The sequence below is a fragment of the Mirounga leonina genome, unplaced genomic scaffold (genome assembly GCF_011800145.1).
Source record: "Mirounga leonina isolate KUSES-001 unplaced genomic scaffold, KU_Mleo_1.0 Mir_92, whole genome shotgun sequence".
In the NCBI taxonomy this organism is placed as follows: Eukaryota; Metazoa; Chordata; class Mammalia; order Carnivora; family Phocidae; genus Mirounga; species Mirounga leonina.
In genome coordinates this window covers 15,353,157-15,377,592 of record NW_023270852.1, presented here as the reverse complement: position 1 = coordinate 15,377,592, position 24,436 = coordinate 15,353,157, and the positions used below count along the sequence as shown (strand labels likewise).

General features: G+C 44.9%; 1 protein-coding gene and 2 non-coding genes across 4 annotated transcripts; all 3 read right to left on the bottom strand.

The window, feature by feature from the left end:
* Positions 1 to 4,826: 4,826 nt before the first annotated feature.
* On the bottom strand, positions 4,827 to 10,781 carry RPS3 (ribosomal protein S3). 2 transcript variants are annotated; one of them, XM_034994983.1, is made up of 7 exons: positions 10,708 to 10,781; positions 9,416 to 9,546; positions 8,841 to 8,934; positions 8,276 to 8,370; positions 6,378 to 6,565; positions 5,715 to 5,911; positions 4,827 to 5,096 (listed from the first exon to the last, which is right to left on the bottom strand). In XM_034994983.1, exons 1-6 carry the CDS (start codon positions 10,735 to 10,737, stop codon positions 5,718 to 5,720), a joined length of 732 nt encoding a protein of 243 aa, XP_034850874.1. In that variant the 5' UTR covers positions 10,738 to 10,781; the 3' UTR covers positions 4,827 to 5,096; positions 5,715 to 5,717. The 2 variants fall into 2 exon arrangements, with proteins under 2 accessions (XP_034850874.1, XP_034850873.1); XM_034994982.1 differs by lacking the exon at positions 4,827 to 5,096 and adding an exon at positions 5,182 to 5,254.
* Positions 6,019 to 6,163, bottom strand: LOC118004359. The gene has a single exon (XR_004677552.1). It is a non-coding gene; the product is annotated as a small nucleolar RNA SNORD15 (small nucleolar RNA).
* Positions 9,699 to 9,845, bottom strand: LOC118004360. Its single transcript, XR_004677553.1, has one exon. It is a non-coding gene; the product is annotated as a small nucleolar RNA SNORD15 (small nucleolar RNA).
* Positions 10,782 to 24,436: the final 13,655 nt, after the last annotated feature.

Below are 24,436 nucleotides of genomic sequence, written 5' to 3'. Positions count from 1 at the left end.
AAAAACTTTGCTATTTCATCATCCTAAAAATTATTTCATGTTACTCATCAGTTATTCCCAAATAAGATTATGATGATAAAATGGAAGGATGGTATTTCCCGGAAGATGGAATAGTGAATACACCATCACTATCACTATCACATCGTCCTTCAGTTTCCATACTGTATTCCCTAAAGTACTACAGATCATCTTTCAAAAAGGTACAAGAAGTCCAGAGACGTTGGCTGAGAATTCAGGATTTTTCATTTTCCACCCAAAATGACACAAGAGAAGAAAGCGGACAGAGGATCTTTCACACTTAATACAGACAAATCAGAAAATGAATGCAGAGACACACGGTAGCACTCTAGTCTGAGGATGGGGAAATTGGTCATATAAACAAATCTTTCCTACATCAATGTTTCTTAAACTCAAGAATTGGTGAGTACACAACATATTTCTAAAAACAGACAGGAAATATGGCATTTTAAATCATTCAACAGGGAGGATTTCATCACACAATGTTTTTTGACAAAGACCCATACCACCCTATTTTGTCCAGTATTCATCTTTTATGATGCCTATGCCCCAAAATTTACTTGGTATGTTTGTTACAGTTCATAAGTGGAGACATGCTGAAGCAGTTGGGTACTCAGGTGACCATAGGGAAACAGATGCTATAGGTATTTTTAAAACTCATTAGATTGGTCTTTCAAATTGATCTTTATAAATCCAAAATCAAAAATGTTTTAAAACTATGGAGCAAAGAAAATGACTGTCCTCTCTTCAACATCATGAGCCATCAAAAATTTTTTAAGTATTCATTGTTGACAATGCAAGTGCAAAACTAAACAAAACCAAAACCCCAGAAGCAGTAAGCTAGAGCCTACTAGATATATCTGAAATCTGGGATCAGTAGTTATAAGATGAATACATTCCAGCTGCACACATGGTGGCTGATGAGCATTTAACTGCATTCAAGGGATGGTACTCTTTTTGGGTATTTCCAGGCAAGGAAAATAAGAAATTGCTGTTTTAATTCATACACACACACACACACACACACACACGTATGTAAGTACCTATTTTCGTGAATATGTGACAGTTTTATTGAGATGTAATTCACAACCCATAAACCCCCATTTGAAGGGTATTAATTTAATGTTTTTTAGTATATTCAGAATGGTGCTGTTACTGCTTGCTAAAATTTTAGTATTTTTTTTTAAGATTTTGACAGAGAGCAAGCAAGCGAGCACACAAGCAGGGGGAGCAGGAGAGGGAGAAGCAGGCTCCCTGCTGAGCAGGGAGCCCCATGCGGGACTCCATCCTAGGACCCTAGAATCATGACATGAGCCAAAGGCAGTAGCTTAACTAACTGAGCCACCCAAGTGCCCCCAAATTTTAGTATTTTTTTTTTAAAGGTTTTATTTATTTATTCATGAGACAGAGAGAGAGAGAGAGAGGCAGAGGGAGAAGCAGGCTCCCAAGGAGCAGGGAGCCCGATGTGGGACTTGATCCCAGGACCCCGGGATCATGACCTGAGCCGAAGGCAGACGTTTAACCATCTGAGCCACCCAGGCGCCCCCAAATTTTAGTATTTTTAAATACTTGTTTGAATACTTGTAAAATTTATAAAATGAAACATTTTCCACTTTCCCTTTTACTTCTGTAAATTAAAGTGACTTAAAATATAAAAGGTAGGGTGTCTATTGGACCCAGATGGTAAATAGCTATGGCTACTTTTCCTGTTGTATTGGGGGAAAACCAGTGAGTAAAGATCCATCACCTCTGGTCTCCCATCCCTGAAGGGAAAAGCTGCCCTATTACTGGGTCTATGCTCTCCCTCTCCTCCCTCTAAAAAGCAAAAATATTCTTAAAGGCCGGGGGAGCCCTATCCTCTCTCAGCAATTTGGGATTCAAAGGGTCCAGCTCCTCTGGCTCACCACACAAAGGACTGGTGGGAGCAGGCTGATCATGGGGGCAGTCCCTGGCCAGCCACTGAAGGTGAAGGCGGGGGATGAACCCATCGCAGCAGCACTCCATCAGTGGACAAAGGCCCAGCTGCACCTGACTGGCTGGGCTGCTAGTACAACGCAGGACTGGGCAGCAGAGGCGTGGTCTCATTTGAATTTCAGAGCCACTGGGACTCTTACTTGTAAAAATGAGGGTTTAGAATCAGGTAAGTTGTTCCCAACCTATCCATGACATTTGTTCTCAAACCAGAAGTAGGGACTGTGAGATATTCTAAATATTTTCCAAAGCCTAGGAGAAATCGCACATTCTGCTAAGATGTATGATGTGGGTTAAAGTTGCTATAAAATGAAGCTGGTAATGGAACTGGCCCATTACAGGGATGTTGGGAAGATTAATGAAGTGTTTACAATAAGCTCGGGGCATGTAACAATGATCTTCTCACCAAGGTCATGTTGCTTACCAAGTTACACGCGTAGTTTCGATCAATTAACAAATAGGGAAGTGGTTTATTTCATAAAGTAACATCAAAATCTCATGTTCCTGAGGAAGAAAAAATAGTAAGAACAACTATCTTTTGATGTTGAAAAATGTTGACTCTCAGATACTTGAATGCTTTCCTGCCCTGGTGTTGGCAAGCCCTAACATGAAGCAGCTACACTTACACACAGCCAACACTGGAGCTCAAAAACATTCACTGTTGAAGGTGGAACATGGCATGGCTAAGAGCCCAAATTCACCACCTGTAAAATGGGGTAGTGAGACCTGACCAGAGATGCCCACTTCACAACAGAAGCAGAAAGCACGGTTTCTGTGGTCAGAGCCCTTATGGCTAGGGTGGGGAGAATCCAATACCATCAAGTTAAGCTATTGATTTCCAAGAAGATATGCTGAAGTACTCAATAGTAACATCTAACATTCACTGAGGACTCCCTATGGGTCAGGCACTGTGCTATGAAATCAGAGGCAGATGAGCAGAGGCTCAGAGATGTTTGATGCCCCCATGCTCATACTGCTAAGTTGTGAAACTGGTTTTGAATCCAGAGTCTGGCTGGAAGGCCTGGGCTCTTAGCCTTTGTCCTGAGAGATAATATACCTGATGATAAACACTACACACAGGTATTAATAGTCTTCTTTAACTCCCAACAGCCCCTTGAGATACTGAGGATCAGAAAGATTCAACCTCGGTAGATCAGTGCTGCTGTCACGTTTGAACCCGGGTCTGACTGCAAAGCCTAGCTTCTCCCCACCACCTCTCAAGTCTCCTTTTTAAAGCACTCTGCCGGGTGCCTGGGTGGCTCAGTCGGTTAAGCGTTTGCCTTCGGCTCAGGTCATGATCCCAGGATCCTGGGATCGAGTCCCGCATCGGGCTCCCTGCTCTGTGGGGAGCCTGCTTCTCCCTTTCCTCCCCACTTGTACTCTCTATCTCAAATAAATAAATACCTAAAATAATAAAAAAAAAAAAGCACTCTACAGAGAAAGGTATCCTCCACCCCACCAGGCTTGAACATTGCCATAGCCTTTGCCTTATTTCCCAGTTAGAGGGTTGGCTGACCCCATTATCACCCTGCTGTGGGCTCCAGAGGAAAGATTCTGTCTGGAGGCAGATCCCCACACCCCAAGACACCTTCTACCCATTGTCCTCTGATGCCACCAGTTTCTGTACTTCTCCTGGTTCTCCATTAACAATGCTATCCATTGGTCCTGGGCCCTTGCTAGGCCCCTGGGCCTATTTCCAAGTTCTCACATTCCAGCAGCTATTCTTTCCTTGTCTGATGGACAAGCTAATCTACCAGTTCCTGCTTGAAGCCCGTCCCGGTGCCAGGAATCCTAATGACTAGAACTCTTTAGAGCTTGACAGTAACCTTCTGGTGAAGTCCACGAAAGGATCGCATTTGCTTCCATGTTGCCATCAGCCAGATTTCCATCAGTGGGTTCCAAGGGCCATTCCACAAGTTTTGGCTACCCAGGATCAAAACCTTGCCTACTGGGGGGAGGGGGAAGAGCACTGTGCAAGTCTGGGCCCCACCTCTACTATGGAAATCAAAGGGGCTAGCTATCTTTCTCCCCACCTCAGGCAGCTGGACTGGACACAGGACTAGTCAGCCAGATATCCACACCTGGAACTTTGAACTTCAAAGGGACGGACACAAGGAAAGGAGGCAGTGGAAAAACTCACTTGAAGTCCAGGGGTGGTGGTAACATCGTTTAGGGTAACCTGCATTTCTTCATGGGGCTGTCGTTAGTGCTTACCTAAGCTCTGCATTTATTTCATGTCGTTTTTTGAAATGGCTAAAAGAAATACCCCAAAGCCTCTCCTTTTCTTTACCCGATAATGGCTATCCAGGAATCCTCACGTTTGGTAACTCAAACTTTACACGTGCACACTAATTCGCATAGTTTCCCACAGGTGCACGCAAATTCAGTGAGTTTTACTTTCCTTTCCCAAGCTACTACTTTGGTGCCTAGTTCCTGCTACAGCACCCTCTGGTGGGACATTAACAGCACTTCTGAATCCCAACACACCAACTTCCAGTTCTAAGTAGACCGAAAGGAAGGAATTTAAACAATCACATAATCTGATGCACAAAGACCTGACTGGCTGTCCTAGTACCAGACACTGAGGTCTCACATGACCAGGGCTGCCTTAACCGGTTTCCAGCACCCAGTATTCTGGATGCTCAGACTAGCTGAGCTACTTTCACAACAGAAAATCCCCTCACAACTGAACTACAGAAGTCCAGAAATACAAGAATTAAGCAGTCTAGCTCAAGCATTTTTCAGTGAAATTGCAAAATGCCATTCGTTTTATCCAGAAGGGATAAATAAAACCTTATGATAGCTGCCTGTATTGCATTAGATATAGGGGTGGGCACAGAAATCATTTATTCAAGGCACTCAAATCTCACTTTATACGTGTGCAGTACTGAGGCCTCCCAACACCAGTTTGTCTACTCAAAACCACCTCACCCTCAGCCCTTCTCAAGGTGCTGTCCTGTGAGCAATCAGCCTTTGCTTTCACCAGATTTACAGGATATTACTCTGGTTAGCTCTGTTTGGGTCCTCCTGTTCTTGCTCTTGCCTCACAAGCACAGCTGAATCAAGGATTTCAGGAAAAGCAGGCAGGGAAAGTGAGCCAGGCAGCCCTGAAAAAAAAAATCAATCAAGCAATGTTTCCTTGGGGCAACAGAATTCTCAGACCAAATGTGGACATAGTCTATTCACGCCATGTGTCTTTCTCAAAGATTTTATTAAAGGTCTTTACAGATTAAAATAGTCTCCAGATCCAGCTGCCAAAGAGACCCTGAAACCAAATAAAGCACAACAGTAAGAACAGAATCTTCACCTGAATATTGGGTTCTTTCATTTCCCATTTAGGATTTGCATGAATATATACACACAGATCACCTAGAAACAAACAAAAAGTACTGGGCATAGAAGAGCCTTGGTGTTTTAACTGCTTAAGGGGCTGCTGAAGAACAGATAACTAATTATTAACAAGAGTGCCTTGATTTGAAGCAAATAAAAAGAAAAATCTTGTTTCAAACACAGGGGTAAACACAGGAACTTCTTAGGAGACCAAGGCAAATACCCCTCCCTACAGAATCCCTGGTTAAACGGGCCCCTGGCTCCAACCTGTGTTATAAAGCAAGTATAGTCCAATGTTTATGTATTTACGTGCTTCCCACAGTATGGGATATACTATTTGTCGAGGACAAGGGAAAGGGGTCCTATTCCGCCCCAAGAGGCCCCTCGAGACACACCTGTTACGCGGTGGGTACCGGCTGCGGCATAGCAGGCGGCTCTGGCTTCCCACCCTTCTGTTCCGAGATGGGCGTGGTGGGCAGTATCTCGTCTTTGGGTTCCACAATGCTCACATGATCCGGCAGGGGCTTCTTAGGGCCAATCTTACCACTTGGGTCCCAGGGAAGCATGATCTTCACTTTGATGCCCAGCACACCTAGAAGACGCTGTAATTAGAATCTAGCTGTGGTTGCACCGGTCCCACGACAGGATAGGGCAGAAGGAAGACAACAGTAGGTTACCCCAGCACCCTTGGGTCTGGTCCCTTCTCAGACAAATGCCTCTAATCAATCAATGAACAGGACACTTTTGCAAAAGGAACCCATGCACAGCGCCACAGAACGTGGCACTGACAAGGACCAAGAGCAGGATGTGACCTTTCTGACTCGTCATCGTGTCATCACTGAAGGGTACACAGGTGGCTAAGACGAGCAAACCAACTCTAAGAGCTGACTGATCTCAGCAACTTCCTTCTTATAGTTCAATACAGCTCATCAATAAACCCAAGTGGAATATGAACATGCTCTGCTCCTCCCAAAATGAACTGCCCAACACTGAGGTGCGCATGAAAGACCGCATCTATCTGCTAAAGGCCCTTTGCCCCCGCGCTCCCAGCTGCTCACCCTGTCTGAGCAGAACATGGCGCACAGCAGTATCAACGTAGTAGTTAACAGGGTCCCCACTGTGAATCATCAGGCCATCCACGAACTTCATGGACTTGGCCCTCTGCCCTCGGAGTTTCCCAGATACCACGACCTCACAGCCTTTGGCCCCACTCTCCATGATGAACCGCAGCACACCATAGCAGGCCCTTGGGAGAACAAGAGACAGATATCCACCCGTTATCACCGAAGACAAGACTGCTCGAGCCTACCCCACACCACCACGTTGAACAGAACAAAAACACAACACCCACTAGTCTGCACTATCCTCAATGTTCCTTTAATGGAGAATACGTTTGACCAGAGCCTGGCAGTTCTCCTTCATCCCCATCACACCTCAGCTTAGGCTGACTCCTTAGGGAATATATGCCAATTCCTTCTAAGTGCTTCCCAACCTTGGGTGCACATTAGAATCACCTCAAGATTAAAAACAAAACAAAAATACCTGTGAAGTTGAGGCCTCACACCAGGCCAATTAAGCAGGCAATTATAGACTCAAGATTTACTCTTATTTTTATTTTATTTATTTATTTAGGAGAGAAGGCACGCACAAATGGGGAGGGGGGATCTTAAACAGGCTCCACACTCAGCACAGAACTGGACGTGGGTCTCAACCTAATGACCCTTAGATCATAACCTGAACCAAAACCAAGAGTCAGACGCTTAACTGACCGAGCCACCCAGGTGCCCCTAAACTGGCAATTAAATGGTGGGGCTGGTACAACTCAAGCACAGGTTGTCCAGCCCACTCTGCAAATGCAGCATTTCACAATCAGGTAAGCAATCAGCAAGAACCCAGAAGTAGCTCAGTCACTGAGCGGCCCCCTTGTGGTTTACTAAATACTCCACAACCTCCAGAATTCAGATTCATTAGGAACTCTAACTACTAAATGTAGACTACTAGCTCTCTTGACTAAAGTGCTAGAAAAAGACTTCTAGGCCTATAAAACGGACATTAAGCCTTAAAATATCATGCCCCCCAACTCACTTATTACTGTATACCCTAGGACAGACTAAGAGCTAGCTGCCACCTTCAACAGGGAAAGTAAAGGCGGACCCATCACTCTAGGCTCCAGCTCCTTCGCATCATCTCATTTAATCACCACAAAAAGGAGAGGTGGATATAATGACCCCCATTTACAAATAGGAGAGCCAAGGTCCAGGTTAGTAAGTGGTTTAGGTCTCAGAACTTCCAAGTCAAACTCCAGTGTGTACAAAAACCACCTGGACCAGGTTGTTGGGCCACACCCGCACTTTCCATTTCAGTGGGTGGAGACTGAGAATTTTTATTTTACTAAGTCCTCTGATGATGGCAGTGATGCTGGCCAAGCTTTTGAGGACCATGGTTCTAAGCGGTGTACCTGACATTCAAAGAAGACAGGCAGTCTTTCTTCTTTGTCCCTACCTACAGCCCTTCCTGCCACCCATCTCCCCACCAGGTCAACCTTCCTAAAGCACAGCTCTCATGTCCTTCCCCTGCTGAAAAACCTCCCAGGGCTCTGCAGGAAGTACAGACTAAATTTCATACACCCAGGCAAAGCATTCCAATTACTTCACAATAATGAAATTGCACAAAGAACTCCTACTGAAATCTCATCAGTAGGCCCAGCTCCAGAGCCAACCTAGCTACCTCATGCCCTTTATAGTCCACCCCTGCTCACAGATAAGCTCTTCCCATCAGGACTATGGTATATCTCTTTACAATCCCCACACTTAATGGAGCCAAGTAACTTCAACAGGAATCCTAACCTCCCCTCCCTGGAGTTTTTGTTCTATTCCCAAAGCACCAAGAAGAGTACTCCCCTTATGGCGCTGACCACTCTTTAAAACGTAATTATTAAAAGTCTCAGGACACTTACCTCCGCACAGCAAGGCCTCCTAGGAGTTTGTAACGCAGAGATTCTGCCTGGGCAATAGCACACAGACCTCTTGTGGCCACCTTTTCGGCATAAAGCTTTAAGAAGGAAACAGGGCACACCCTTAAACCTGTTAACTTCCCCCAGTGTTTTCAGTAAAAAAAATCACTTCATTCATCCTAAGAGCATGTATCACTACGGCATCCCTCAAGTACTAAAACACTTCTACTTCCCACATATAGCCTACACTTTGTGACATAATCTGAATTTCTTATTGCCCTCCCATCCCTAGTTCCTACAGCTGTACCAACTGATGGGGTAGCCAATCCATACATTACTATTCCCAAGTTGAAAGCAAAAAATCCCTTAACCACCAGAAATAAGCAGAAAAGGACTATAACAGGAAGCCAACTTCTTATTAAGATAACTTCAACAAAATACGAATCCATTTGAAATACTCTGTGATCACAACTAAGGTCTTCATGACCATAAGGGTTTATAGAAGTACCATCCTAAATAACCATTTCCAGGTCCACAGTAACCTCTGGCATAAGCCACACTCACTCACCTCTACACTGCCCTCAGGGAAACCAAACCTCTTCTGAACCACAGCAGTCAATTCCCGGATCCGCCGGCCCTTCTCACCAAGAACGTTCTGCGTCCTGAGAACAAAAACGGACAATACAGCTCTCACAAAATTCCAAACATGGCTTTAAATTTTATATATATGTGATAGTAAAGTCTCATTCATCTAACATAGAAAATACAAATTTTGGATGACAAAAACTAGAGTCAGATTTAAAACACAGTTAAGAAAATCTACATTTGCAGGGTGCCTGGGTGGCTCAGTCAGTTAAGTGTCTGCCTTTGGCTCAGGTCATGATCCCAGGGCTCTGGGATAGAGCCCAGCATCGGGCTCCCTGCTCCATGGGGAGTCCACTTCTCCCTCAGTCCCTCCACCCCCACCCCCTGCTTGTGCTCGCTCTCAAATGAATGATAAAAAAAAAAAATCTTAAAAAAAAAAGAAAAAGGAAATTTACGTTTGCCAAGGCCAATACACTGGTTGTCCCCGTAAGTTTACAGAATACACCATCCTAGCATATACAACAATTACAGGTGATAGCCAAGAAAATGAGTTTTCACCTGGTGGCCAAGATAATGATCTCTGTCCTGGTTGGTGTAACTCGAACCTCAACCCCAGAGTAGCCATCTTCAGCCAGCTCCCGAGTGAGGAACTCATTCAGTTCAGCTTTAAAGATGCCATCAGCGACAAACTAACCAAAAGGGAAAATTCGCCATTAGAACCTGTTGCGGCGTCATTTTCCTGCCTAGTCCTTCCGCCAACGCAACTCTCGTCAAAATTCAACACCTGGAACAAACAACCCATCATCACTCTATTACCCTTGTTCCAACACTCATCTAGAACCCTTCTCAGACAAATGCCTCTAGGTCGTCCTTTGGAAGTTTCTTTAACCCAAGGGCCCCTAAAACCGCCACAGAACGCAGCAAGGAGTAGGGCCACCTGGCAAAGATAACACCTCCAGTCAGACTCGTCATCTTCTCTTCACTGAAGGGTTTTTAAGATTTGTTATGTGCACCTACACATGCTAAACAAAAAGCTGCTCTAAAATGGCACATCCACAACTCATTCATTCAGTACAGCAAGATGCTACCCTCCTAACTAACGAAAATACACTGACTTAAGTAGTCTCACTTGTAGACACAACTTGGACCATCTGAAGACTCCAGCCATGTTATCTTGTCTTAAAAGCTGGTAACTCCTAACTCGAGAAAGGATGTGGATTAACACGGTATCATGTACACACAAAACGACTAGTCCCCTATTTCTAACGCAAACGGACTTTACACAGTTCTCGCCCACGGAAAAGCGGAAAGTTAAAACTTGATGAAGCGCTCTTTCCAGGTCTCCTCCCTCCATCAGCCCATGAGTTTCCCTGGGGTGCAGATGGCGCAAGAACCCGTCAGCAGCCTTCCCAACTGAGCTCTTTGGGGTCAGAAGGCCGCCCCTTGGCACGAAGAAGGCACGAATACGCTGCTACCTCCCGTTCCCAAAGTCACAGTGAGACGTGAGGGGAAATGGCTCACCCCCTCAAAATATCACGTTTACTAACGCTATATGTTGACCAAGAAATGATCACAAGCGCTTTGTGCCGGGCAGGAAGGGCGCCCGGTGTTCATCTCTGCTCTTCGCCCAGAAGCGGCAGAAAACTCTCGCTCCTTTCCGCCGCCAAACTGCGCTCGCCGGGCCCGGGCCCCGTGTTCAATCCACCGCCATCCGCCGCCTGAGGGAATGCCACGCGGCCCAAGCCGCTCCCCGGGACAAGGCATGGAGCTGCGGGTATCGCGACGGCTTCTCTACAAGCCCCGACCCGCGCGGCGCCACAGTTCCCCGGACCTGGACCCCAGGATCTCACCTTCCTCTTCTTGGAAATTTGCACCGCCATCTTGCCGCCGCGCGCCCCGGAAAAAAAAGGAAGTGGCTCGCGGACGGAAGTAGGTATAAAGGGCGCGAGCGACGACAAAGAACTGCGCGACGTCGACGCCTGTAGGCGCTCCTGGGAATTGTAGTTTTTAGAAAGGCATTAAAGCAAAAAAGAAGGGTAATGGAGACACCTATAGGCAGAAACGGGAAAGGGAGCAGATCAATCAGAACTCCAGAACCGCAGGGGAACCTAGAGCCCAATTCTTACTAGCTTAAAGGTGAGCAACATGAGGCACAGAGATGGAAATTACAGGTATAAGCTCACACAGCAAGAGCATGGAATCCTGGTCCATACACACTCTACACTCAATGAAATTAATTTAGGTCCAGCTCTTCTAATCTGTGTCTATTTCTTCCATTCCAAATGATGACAATCTTAATATCTAATGTTTATTAAATATTCTAGGGATTGTTCTATGCCCTCTATATTATGAACTCATTTACCTCTGCCTCACTTTCATAAAGTCTGTGAAAACTTGTAGCGGAAGTCACAGAGTAGTGGTTCATGGGCTCACAATTATTTTTCCATTAAAAAAATGTTCCCCTTACATTTTGAAAATTTTAAGCATACAGAAAAGTTGAAAGAATTATGTATATATGCATCACCAAGGTGCTCCAATTAACATTTTTGCCATAATTGTCTTACCGCATATCTATCCATCCCTCTATTCACCCAAGGGTGCATCTTTTGATGCATTTCAAAGTAAGTTGCAGACATCAGCACACTTGACTCTGAAACACCTCAACAATAGTTTTATTGAGAAAGAATTGCCATACATCACTGTATAAGTTTAAGGCACACAGTATGATGGTTTGATTCACAAATATTGTGAAATGATGCCCACGATAGTTTCCACTAACACCCATCATGTCATATAGATACAATAAAAAGAAAAGAAAGAAGAAATGAAAAAGTTTTTCTGTGATGAACAGTGTTATTTTAAATTTGAATAGTTTGCCTACATTTAAAAATCAGGAAATTTCGCTATAAAACTATTTTAAGCTTCTCTTAAAAATATAGAAAGATCTAGCAAAATACCGGGCCCCCATTTCCTCATGGCAACACTCTCCTTCCCTGTTAGATGGCGAAGGGCTTTCCAATGTGCCACAGTCCCTGGCAGCTTCACTCATTTATTGTCTGGCCCTAGAAGCCATTTGAGGTTTTCCCCAGCAGTAAAAGGACTCTGATGCAAAGATCTGTCCTATAATCATGGAATTACCAGAGTTCTGGGGGGAGTGGAGCAGAGGGACCAGGGAAGATGAAAAGAAGTGGATAGAACAAAGAGAGAGGTAGGCTATGGACCTATGTATCTTGGTGATGCATTGAGGTTGAGGGGGAATTGAGAAGGATACCCAGTTTCTGACTGTAGCAGTGGGTGCTTGGTGACAACCCTCACGGAGATGAGGAACCCAGGATCAGGCTTTCTTCTCCGTGCGTTGTCTCCCTGTGCTCTTCACTCCCTTCTTCATCCAGCTCCATGGTCTGTTAATTCAGCGCACCAGGCTTATAAAGTCTCCAGCCTGGAGAGTCTGACTTCTCTGCACCCCCACTTGGGATGTGGGTGCTATAGGACAGCAGCAGCGTTGCATGCTGGGGTCAGCATATTTCCTCATTCAGGTATGCCCCTCATTCTCCCACACTGCCTGCTCTAATCTTGCCAAATCAGAACCTCTTCCTCACTCTCAGCAGTCAACTTGCCTCCTAACCCTTTGCCCCTAGGTAAATTATACAGGCAAAAACTGCCTCTCGCCTATCCTATAATTGTGTGTGTCCTTGGCCATCCATCCCTGCTCAGGAAAGAGACTCTCTTCTTGCCCAAGGTCAACCTCCCCTGTGTGTTTTGGTTCAAGTTCAGTTCTCTTCTTTTGAGATCTTTCTCTAACAGTCATGCCTTCTCTTTCCTGTGATACTGTTCTTTTACTGGCTCTTTTCTTCCCCATGCTAGATATGTCACTTCCTCTTAGTTGCTCCCATAACCATAACACCTCATCTCACTGGGTTGGAATGGCCTGCTTATGTCCTACTAGACCACCAAGACCAAACCTGTTTTTCTCATTATATCCAGAGCCTAGGATATGGCCTGGCTCAAGCTCAGTGTCAGTAAAAGTTTGATGAGCAAACAAATCAATGCACAGATTCTGGTCTTAGATCATTTCCTAGTAGCATGGTTTATATGAATTTGCTTGCAAGTGCCATTTCTGAACCAAGCTCTGGAAATTCAAAGCTGAGCATTAGACCATGGCAGGTAAATCCTGCTGGAGGCTCCATGGTCGCTCATCTGCACCCTTCCCCAATGACACTAGGAGGCTGCCTGCCTGGTTATTGCCTTCTGGATCCAGAAGGAAGCCCACAAAGGAAAGCTCTGTCTTTATCATGATGCCTTACATTTCATCTAAGATCATTAGAAGAAGATATTGAATTACTCAAAATAACACCATAAAAATAATAGTGGTCACAATACACTGAACTCTAATCCAAGCAGGGACTGTGACAGTGACTTAATCTCCCTCTGGGTATCTGAAGTGTAGACAAGGGTGTGTTGAGCCCAGGGTGCCATAGAAGTGTCCACAGAACTGGGGAGAGGGAGCCATCTGTGTGAGAATACATATGGCCTCATGGCCCCATGCAGGCCATGCCTGGGCTCTGTGAGCACCACACGGGTACTATCCTGAAATTCCTGAAAACTGAAGGTGAGATTTGCCCTGGTTGAACAAATACACTGCATGGTTTTGAAAGACAGTTTAGTCACTTGAAGACCGGAACAGCGGAATCTCATAGAAAGCTTTGAACCTAACCTGGCTCCCACTAGAGGAGTTTGGCAAGAAGAAAGTGCCAGTGGGGGCACCTGTGTGGCTCAGTTGGTTGGGTGGCCAACTCTTGGTTTGGGCTCTGGTTGTGGGATCAAGCCCCACCTCAGGCTCAGCTCCAAGCTCAGATAGTCTGCTTGAGATTCTCTCTATGCCCCTCCCTTCCACGCTCACATGCGTGTGCTCTCTCTCGCAATGAATAAATAAAACGTTTAAAAAAACAAATGAATAGTGCAAGTGAGGGAGGAGTGCCTGCTTCCCTGCTCCATGAGCACATGGCTCCGAATGAGGTGGACTGAGGGCAACTCCACTCTCGCAGGTGGTCTAGGTCTCACTTCCCTGAGGGCCTCTCGGGGGGGTGAACAGCTTAGGTGGGCTGATTATTCAAAGATTTATGGTTTTTTTCTACAAGACCCCCGAATAAGCTTACAACGTCATCTAGTGTTTGAACAAAGAACTGGAGATCCGTGCCAGGCCTGGAGGAAAAACTGGATTCACAGAGAGGAGGTACATCGGTCTTCACTAGGGCACTTCTTGAGGGATCGTTGTGTGGGGGTAACATTGACCATATTTAGTTATCACTCGCTTTAGAGTCTAATGCCCCACAATAGGACATGATGATGCTGTTACATTCTCGTTGATTTCATTAAAATTCTTCAGTGACTCACTCTGGGCCTGGAATTGAGTCTCTGGATATGAATAGAAGAATACTGTAGAATAAATCTCAAAATTATTATTTTTTCTACTGCTTTTGTATCATTACTGAAATCTGATACCCCTCCTTACAATAAAAATCAGATCCAGTGTATGATGGAAGGGTGTGAGAAATCCTCACACTGAGGGGAGGAGGGGGTATGAATTGAGCTTCTTTGTGGAGGCCAGCTTGATGGTACCTGCTGTCACTTAAGATGTGGATTTTCCAGCAAATACACTCCTTTTTATCTACTCCAGAAAAACACCTACACAAATGTACATGGACGTAAGGGCAAGAACGCTCATGATAGCTGTATTACTAATAGTGAAAACATACATTAAAAACGGCCAAAAGCCCTTCAGTAGGGAAATGGCTATGGAATATCATGTAGTCCTTACAGAGAATGAGGTGATTCAACATGTGGACATGAAAAGAGCACCAAGAAATACTGTTGCATCAGAAAACCAAGTTTCAGAACAACATGGACTGTGAAATATCTTTGTACAATAAAATAAAACATATACACTTGTAAATACATAGAAGGATCTATAGCAAAGTGATAATTGGTTGGGCCTACTTCTGGGAATAGAACAGTATTGAGGGAGGTTAAGGGCAATTTACTTTCTTGCTTCCCTTATAATAAAAATTCATTCACTACTTGTGAACTTAAAAACAAGTAAAAAAGAAAAAATGCAAGGGCCATATATGTTTTGGATTTCTGATCACTTGTGGAACAACGTAAATGTCCCAGCCTCCAGCACCAAATGCCATAATCCTTTCTTCTGAAAGCTTAAGGCAAAGAAAAGTTTATTTTCTTAGATTATAAATCTGTACTGTCCCATACGGTAGCCACTGGCCTCACGGGGCTGCTGAGCACTTGAGATGTGGCTGGTCAGAGTGGAAAGTGCTGGAAGTGCGCAATACACACCAGATTTCAAAGTACTAAAAAAAAAATCTCATTAGTCATTTTTATATTGATTACATGTCGAGACAGTAACATTTTAGATATATTGAGTTAAAATAGGCTATTAAAATTAGGTTCACCTGTTTCTTTTGCTATTTTTTTACATGTGGCTGTTAGAAAAACTAGAATTACATATGTGGCTCCCATCTGTGGCTCTTACATTTCCATTGGACCGTACTGCTGGAGTCCTTTTGGCTGCAGAGATCAATGGTGTCTGACCTCTTTTTGTTTTCTTGAGATTGGACACAGTGATTGGCAGAGCATGGCGATCAGTAACTGCTCATGGACTTAATGAACAGAAGATAGCTCACGTGGAGTGTTACATGCCAGTCTTGTTTCTCTGTTTGCCTGGGGCCTTGGGAAACTCAGAGCTAAAGTTCATGCTCGGTTGAGATCCTAGGACACCACTCTGTCCCTGATCCACTCTAGACAAGTGGGAGAGACCCATCAGGGGGAATTGGGGATTGCTGTTGCTGTCCTCAAGCCGGGAAAGTCAGACCATCACAACCCCTCTTCCACATTCACACACCCTTCGTCTTCTATAAACTGTGGCCCGTGGGGTCCAGGAAATGAGTGGAGGTGAACTCAGTGAGCTCAATGAGAGCAACCATTTAACCTCGTTCATGTTTTTCTGAGCAAACTGCCTGTGTGGTCACTAGATCCACCTGGTAGGCTGGGGTATTGATTAAATCCCTGCCTTTGGGGTCAGCTGAGACACTTTTCACATGGAATGACACTTTGGAGAAACTCCAGGTTTCCTGGTCCAACAAAACTTTCCCAAGTGTCTTTTTCAGTGTGGTATATGGTTTAAGGTCACAGACTTGAGTTGGACAGCCTGGGTACACACCCCTGGTCTGGTTGTTTACTAGCTCCGTGATCTCAAGCAAGTAATCTCTGCATAAATTTCCTCATCTGTAAAATGAATGAAAATAATAGTAAACCCACCTCATGGGACAATAGTGAGATTAAATGAATTAATAGAGGCAAAATGCTTAGTACATAGTAAAGCACCTTAGAACATAGTAAGTGCTCAATTAGCATTAGCTATCACATGGATCCACAGCTTATGCCAGGTCCTGGGGAAACTGATGAATCTGACTGGGCCCCTGCTCAGATCTGCAGGTGAGGTGGGGGATACAGATAAAAAAAGTATGACAAGAGGGCACCTGGGTGGCTCAGTTGGTTAAGCGACTGCCTTCGGCTCAGGTCATGATCCTGGAGTCCTGGGATCGAGTCCCACATCGGGCTCCCTGCTCGGCGGGGAGTCTGCTTCTCCCTCTGACCCTCTTCCCTCTCGTGCTTTCTGTCTCTCATTCTCTCTCTCTCAAATAAATAAATAAAAATCCTTTAAAAAAAAAGTATGACAAGAATCATAAGTGACATAATAGGGACGATAGAGTACTAAGGGGGCAGAGTGTTTGAAAGGACATCACAGCGACCCAGTCCTTGAACTAAGGCTCACAAGACACTCAGGTGTTTGCTAGACCAGTGGACACCTCAGGCAGAATGAATGGGCTGAACCCTCTGGGAGCAAAAAAAGGATGTTCCCCATTATGAAATTAGTTTTCTGATTCAAAAAATAAAAGACATTAATAATAAAGAACTTTGAAAAGAAAAAAGAAAATAAAAACGACACTGTTCTGGTTAAGCAGTGTAAACATACTGGGGGCATGTTTCCTCAGATCTCTCCTGAGGCAGTGGGATATATTGTGATGCATAGATGTGCATCTGCAACATCACGCAGATGGTGTCACCACAATGCAGAAAGGTACTGGTGCTGCGCCCCCAGGAGGGTGCCCAGGGAATGGAAGCTGGATCAGAGGTGGGACACTGGGGAAATAATGAAGCCGGCTCCATCTGCTTCGTATCCCAGCTCTGCCACTTACAAGCTTTGTGATCTCAGGCAAGCCTACTTAACCTTCCTGAAGCTCAGATTCTTCATCTGGAAAGAGGAGAAATGATCATTACCCTCATAGGATTTCTGTGATCCAGTTAAATGGTAGCTTTAAAGCACTCAATATAGTTCCTAGCACATGGAAAGTGTTTGTTAAGGGGGGCAGAGTATCATTGCTTTTAGCGTAGATAACTTGGCATTTAGGTTTGCCTTAATCTTCGGTGCTTTTGGTTAAGGGGAGTTATCTCGCCAAATACTTCCCAACACTAACAGGTGGGCTCACACTGCCATTCTTTGCAGAAGACCAGAATCCACTAGCACCTTTCTTTTCTTTTTTTAAAAGACTATTTATTTGAGAGAGAAAGAGAGAGAGAGAGAGAGAGCTTGTTCACGCACGTTGGGGGGGTTTGGGGGAGGGGGCAGAGGGAAAGAATATCAAGTAGACTCTGCACTGAGGACCGAGCCAGATGCGGGGCTCAATCCCAGGACCCTGAGATCATGACCTGCGCTGAAACCAAGAGTCGGGCGCTCAACCGACCGTGCCACCCAGGCAACCTCCCACTGGTACTTTTCTTTCTCACACATCAGGCACAATGTGACTACTGGTAAAAGGACCATACTACTATAATATATAGGGCAGAGAAATCTCCCTTAAAGGGAAGATGTGGAAATAATTGGGCCAAAGAGAAGACTGCTAAAGCAGAAAGATGTGGCCATGGGGCAGAAAAAGGCCAAGGAAGCCTCAACCCATCAGGCTCCTCCAAGGGCATGGGATCAGCGTCTGGTCTGGAGAGGTGGGGTCCAAGGACAGCTGTAACAAGGACCAGTAAGGGTGGGGCAGGCCGGTAAGGAAGGCCGGCTAGACCGTTCCTGAGAGGGTGTTACCGAACCCAGCTCAAGGAGGGGGAACACAAGTGAAGTAACCAGAGGCACTGTCTAGTTTGACTTTAGAAAGTGGAAATTCCACCTTTTGGAAACTGGCTCTCCCAAAGCTTTGCTTACTTTGCCCTCTGGTGGCCACAGTCTGCAACTACAGCACTTTGGTCAACCTCTTTCCCAGAAACGAGTGGGGCCGGTTGCTCTTCCCAGCGGGTACTGCTCACCCCTTCAACTGGTACGCTAACCAACCGGGCATCTCTGGTAGTCAAATGCCGGGGGCTGAGAATGTGGGAAAGCACCCAGATTTAGGTGGGCATGCTCCACAAACAGGCAGGAGACTGGCTCCCCCAGATTTGACTAGTGAAACCCACACATCAGGGACTGAATTTACTCTGACTCCACTGGGGTGACTGGAGGACAGGAATGAGATGGTAACAAGCCAGTGTACCAACCGCCCAGTTTCCTGCCCACTGCAAGGCTGTGTGAACAGGTGGCTGGTTAGCTTGGAGACAAAGGAGGAAAGCAAGAGCCAAGACCTGGCATGTAGCCATCCCTGCTCAGGGGCCGGAGCCAGGCCTAGGGTATGACAGGGCTGGCTGTAAGCAGAGAGGGCTCCTTCTCGGAGGTGGGTGCTTTGGGGTTTTGTAGAGAGAAGCCATTAGAACCATTTGATCTAGTTCTCCAGACCCTGATCCTACAGGCTCGGCAGGCCTGGAGTTCCGGCTGCAAATCACCTCTGCTTATCCTTGCACTTTCCCAGAGAGACATGGACATATCTACTTCCTGAATGTTGCAGACCTCCCCACGGTCATGGAGCACTGGGGAGGATTCACAGCAATGGAGTTCACCTCCACTGCTGGGGGCCAGGGAGGGGGTGGTGGGGAATGTCATTTAGCACAGCTGCTTTGGAAAGTTCGGTATCCTTGTGGAATGTCGATTGAGCATCCCCAAACCTCAGCCATCCCCCTCCTGAGTGTGCAGCCTAGACCCTGGTCTTCAAAATTTTGTGCTCACATCCTCCCTACAAGAATCTGAAGGATGTGGTTTTCCTTTGTATATTCCAAGTCATGTAGAACTTTAACAGAGGTAGAACTTTTCACATAAGTTTAAATAACTTGCAGAGACTATAATTTCCAGCACTCTCATAATGTCAACACCTTAAAATATAGCAGTTAGTCACTCTGTTAAATGTATCCATAGGAATATAAATGCCACAGTGATTTGATACCCACAATTATCCCCTTTAAAAATACACAAATAAGTTTTTCTCAAATAGCTGCGCATTTTATATTGTTTCAATCTCTCTTTGAACTTATATTTTTATTGTGCACAACCCTGGGAATGCCTTCATGCGTGCTGGCAAATCCAGAGTGCCCTTGGAGTGGATCCATGACCCCTTCCCATTAACTTTCCTTGCCCTAGTTGTCCAAGCTGACTCAGGTTTGACTTAGCTCGGTGGTTTTCCAGGAAGACCCCACTCCAGCTGGGTGTTTCCCTAGCTCAGTGACCTGCTGAAATCCTCCACTCATTTCCTGGACCCCACGGGCCACAGTTTATAGAAGACGAAGGGTGTGTGAATGTGGAAGAGGGGTTGTGATGGTCTGACTTTCCCGGCTTGAGGACAGCAACAGCAATCCCCAATTCCCCCTGATGGGTCTCTCCCACTTGTCTAGAGTGGATCAGGGACAGAGTGGTGTCCTAGGATCTCAACCGAGCATGAACTTTAGCTCTGAGTTTCCCAAGGCCCCAGGCAAACAGAGAAACAAGACTGGCATGTAACACTCCACGTGAGCTATCTTCTGTTCATTAAGTCCCCTTGTTTACTCATCGAGAAGGGCCTGCAAAAAAAGAAGAAGAAGAAGAAGGGTCTGAACCAAAGTCCTAGCATGCAGGGGCACAAGCTTCTAGCCACAACACTCGTAAAAGATCTCTGCTTACATAAACAGCAAGTAATTTTATATACTAAAAGCTGCACATATTGAGAGCTTATAATGTACCAGGCACTATGCTGAGTACTTCATATACATTTTTGCCCCATAATCCTCATGATGCTGTTTAACCTGTTTACCATGCTATCAACCCATTTTACCAACCAAAGGAAACTGCCTTCTAAGACCAGACCAAAAATCTGGCCCCCTAAAGAAAATTACTTAGTAACTAACATCCAGGAATTTAAAGGGTTACACGATATCGATAATTTTCCCCCGACCAGAAGCCACAGTTGGAGAAGAGCTTACCTGAGACATCTTAATTGTATTGAGACCTGTTGAAAAGATAGTAACTGGGGACCAGGACATTTATTAAGTTCTTTCTGTAAAGCGACTTTGAATTAAAATCAAAACAGGCTAGTACATGAATGGAATAAATGGTTTGGGACCACAAAGTGTTGTTCAGGATACCAAGCCCAGTCCGATCCCACCTGCAACGATCAAAGGCCACTGAAGAGCAGGACAGTTTGGGAGCGGAGCCTGTAGAGGGCGGCAGAGCACAGCGGACCCAGACAGGTCAAGGGGAGCCTCCGCCTCTGTCCTGTTGTCTAAGATTAGAGAGCCTGGCGGTGTGCGCCTCTGCTGCCCAGTCCTCACCAGACACCTCCACAGCTTCTCATGAAGGGGAAGACAGGCAGGTGCCTGGAGGAAGAAATGTAATGTGAGCGCATACACAACTTCAGGTTTGCCAGTAGCCACTTAAAAGGAGGGGGGAGGGCGCCTGGGTGGCTCAGTTGGTTAAGCAACTGCCTTCGGCTCAGGTCATGATCCTGGAGTCCCTGGATCGAGTCCCTGGATCGAGTCCCTGGATGGAGTCCCTGGATCGAGTCCCGCATCGGGCTCCCTGCTCGGCAGGGAGTCTGCTTCTCCCTCTGACCCTCCCCCCTCTCATGTGCTTGCTCTCTCTCATTCTCTCTCTCTCAAATAAATAAATAAAATCTTAAAAAAAAAAAAAGTAAAAGAAGGGGGGAAAAGGAACCAGTGATGTTAATTTTAATATTTTTAATTTACCCCACATATCCAAAATGTTACAATTTCAACATGTAATTCGTATGAAAATTACTGAAATGTTTTACTTTTCTAATTAAGCTTTTGAAATCCAACACGTATTTACTATTTACAGCACTCTTCAATTTCGATGAGCCGCATTTCAAGGGTTCAATGGCTGCTTGCGACTATAGACATTTAATTTCTATCATGTTAGTACCTCTTGCAGGTAAGGGCCCTACGAGGATTCCAGTAGTCCCAGAGAGGCCAGTCCAAGGACCTTTTCTGGCTCTGCCTATAGCCTTGACCTACAGTCCCTCCCTCACCCCACCCCTTCCCCCACCACACCTGCCACAGATATTTCCCCTAGGGCATTGTGGTCTCTCGCCTAACCTGTCTGGGGCATTCTTGCTACTTCCTAAAATGTAAGTCAGTGTGTTATGCCCCAGGTTAGGAACCCTCCATGGCTCCCCATCCCGTCTGGTCTGAGACCAGAGCTGTTTAGGCTTGAGGAGGTATGAGGGTTTGATAGATTCACTTCAAAAGAGCACAGTGATTGAGAAGACAACTTGATTCTAGATCCCGTTGCCCATTGAGAGAGGCAGATCCTCAGAGAGGAGAACAGGCTCGAGTCTCATGGAGCCTGGCGTCAATGTCAGATGTGACGACCTTGGATAAATGGCTTAAAACTCTGTTGGGGTTTCCTCGCCTATCAAATGGGAATAATAATAGTACTTATCCGCTAGGCTAGTTGTGAGGATTCCACGATAGACTTCTAACAGGGCTTGGCACATAGTAAGAGCTAAATCAATGTTAACTATGAAAAACCTCCGTTTGCATGACAGCATTTCAACACTTTTAAACAATTATTTTTTGGCAAAATATGTAAATTTCTGGGAACTCTCTTGGCTGCTGTGTTGCCAGATGGGCCTGGCATAGTTCTGATCAAACCCTTACATGTGGTCTCTGTGAATCAGGCTGTTATGATATTACCTCCTGTCCCCTTCAGCTAAATGGATCTCATCAATACTAGTGGGACCCAATTTTGTAAAATTGGTACACAACACAAAGACAAAGATTACCAATTAAAATACCTTTATTTTATTTTTTTAAAGATTTTATTTATTTATTTGAGAGAGAGAGAATGAGAGGGGGGAGGGTCAGAGGGAGAAGCAGACTCCCCGCCAAGCAGGGAGCCCAAGTGGGACTCGATCCCAAGACTCCGAGATCATGACCTGAGCTGAAGGCAGTCACCCAACCAACTGAGCCACCCAGGCGCCCCTAAAATACCTTTAAACACAATTTAGTTATTTCCTAATACATGGCTAATGCTTTTGAATGCTTTGCAAGTTTCTGGGCTTTGGGGGGGTTTTTTGTTTTAACATGCTTTAAGGCATTTAATTTTCAAGACTTTATGAACCAGAGTCTGTATTTTGCATATGAAAAGATAGGTCACACAGGTAGGAAGTGGCAGAAGTAAGATTCAAATCCAGACAGTCTGGCTCCAGAGTCTGAGCATAGGCCATCCTTTCTACTTTTCACCAGTAACATTTATTCCTTCTGCACCGTCCCCCCCTCCCTGCCCCCATGACCTGTCCTATGCTCCCGGGCCTATGTTCCCAGGTGCGGGGTTCAGGCCTCCACCTGGGCACCTGTCATGTGACATCACTGTGGGCCATGCTAGAATGTAGTTCCTCATTCCAGGCTGTCAGCATCCTGCCTGGTGACAAGGCCCAGGCCCAGGCCCAGGGGAGGGACCCGGACAAGCCAAAGTTTGATTTCTGGCTCCACCACCTACGTCTTGCGTGCCTTAAACAAAAGGCTTACTTCAGTATTCCTCATAGGTGTCGTGAATGCTTTTGGCACTATGTGTGAAGTTCCTGACATGTAGTAGATGTTTTCTAAATCATGGTTTCTTATCATCAGAGACAATGATTATGCTACATTATTTTCTGTGAATTAAAAAATAAGTTAGTTTCTTTACAATCACGAAATGACATAATCAGCAAATTGATACAGCATGCAATTTGGTTACAAACTTAAATGCTTTAAATACACTGGCCTTTTGGCCTAGCTATTCCACTTCTAGCAATTTACCTACAAATATATTCCTCTAAGTGAGAAATTGCATATGCACAAGAACATGTATTGTTGCAAAAGATTGGACACTACCAAAGTGTCCAACACTAGGGAACTGTTTAAAGATTTTATTTATTTATTTGAGAGAGAAAGAGAGATCATGCATGAGTGGCGAGGGGCAGAGGGAGAAGGAGAAGCGGGCTCCCTGCTGAGCAGGGAGCCTGACACTGGACTGGATCCCAGGACTCCAGAGTCATGACCTGAGCTGAAAGCAGATGCTTAACCAACTGAGCCACCTAGGTGCCCCCAACACTAGGGAATTGTTTAAATGAATTGTAATATATCCATCAGATGGGCTACTGAAATCATGAACAAGAATAAAATGGCTCTATGTATAGGGGAATGAATCACTTTCAAGATTAAAAAAGAAAAGAGCCAAGTGCAGCACAGTATGGAAAATGTTATGTTTTGTGTAGAAACTAAAGAAGAAGGTTATGTATGTGAGCACTTACATAGGCATTGACTATCTCTAGAAGGAAATCCCAGATACTGCTTCTGGATTTGGTCTCCGGATGGAAGACTACAAAGCAGGGCTTCAGACAAAGAAAGGAGGCTGGCTTTTCACTGACCACCCTTTTTGAATGCTGCAAGATGTGCATGTGCATTGATTAAATTTTTCATTAATTTAAAAATAAAGATGAACACCTGAAGATATTTGATCTCAGTTGTAACATTTTTTTTCAAAGATGATAAAGAAATGGCCAACAGATACATGAAAAGATGCTCAGCATCATGCATCATCAGAGAAATGCAAATCAAAACCACAATGAGATAAAAGCAGCACCTCACACCTGTTAGAATGGCTATTATCAAAAAGACAAGAAATACGTGTTGGCGAGGATGTGGAGAAAAGGGAACCACTTCTGGAAATAGATCCAAAGGAAGTGAAATCACTGTCTCTAAGAGAGATCCTTAGCCCCATATTTATTGCAACATTATTTACAATAGCCAAGCCATGGAAGCAACCCAAGTGGTGGTTGATGAATGAATGGATAAGGAAATGTGATATGTGTGTGTATATACATATATATATATAGAGAGAGAGAGAGTTATAAAATATATATGAAAGTGAACTATTAAAAATTGAAATATGAAAATATATATGAAATATTAAAATATATATGAAATATATATTTATATAATATATGTATATTTCAACAGAAGGAAGGAAATCCTGCCATTTGCAACATGGATGGACCTCGCAGGCATCATGCTAAGTAAAGGAGGTCAGAGGGAAAAAAATACTGTGTGATCTTTTTTTTTTTTAAAGATTTTATTTATTTATCTGACAGAGAGACACAGCGAGAG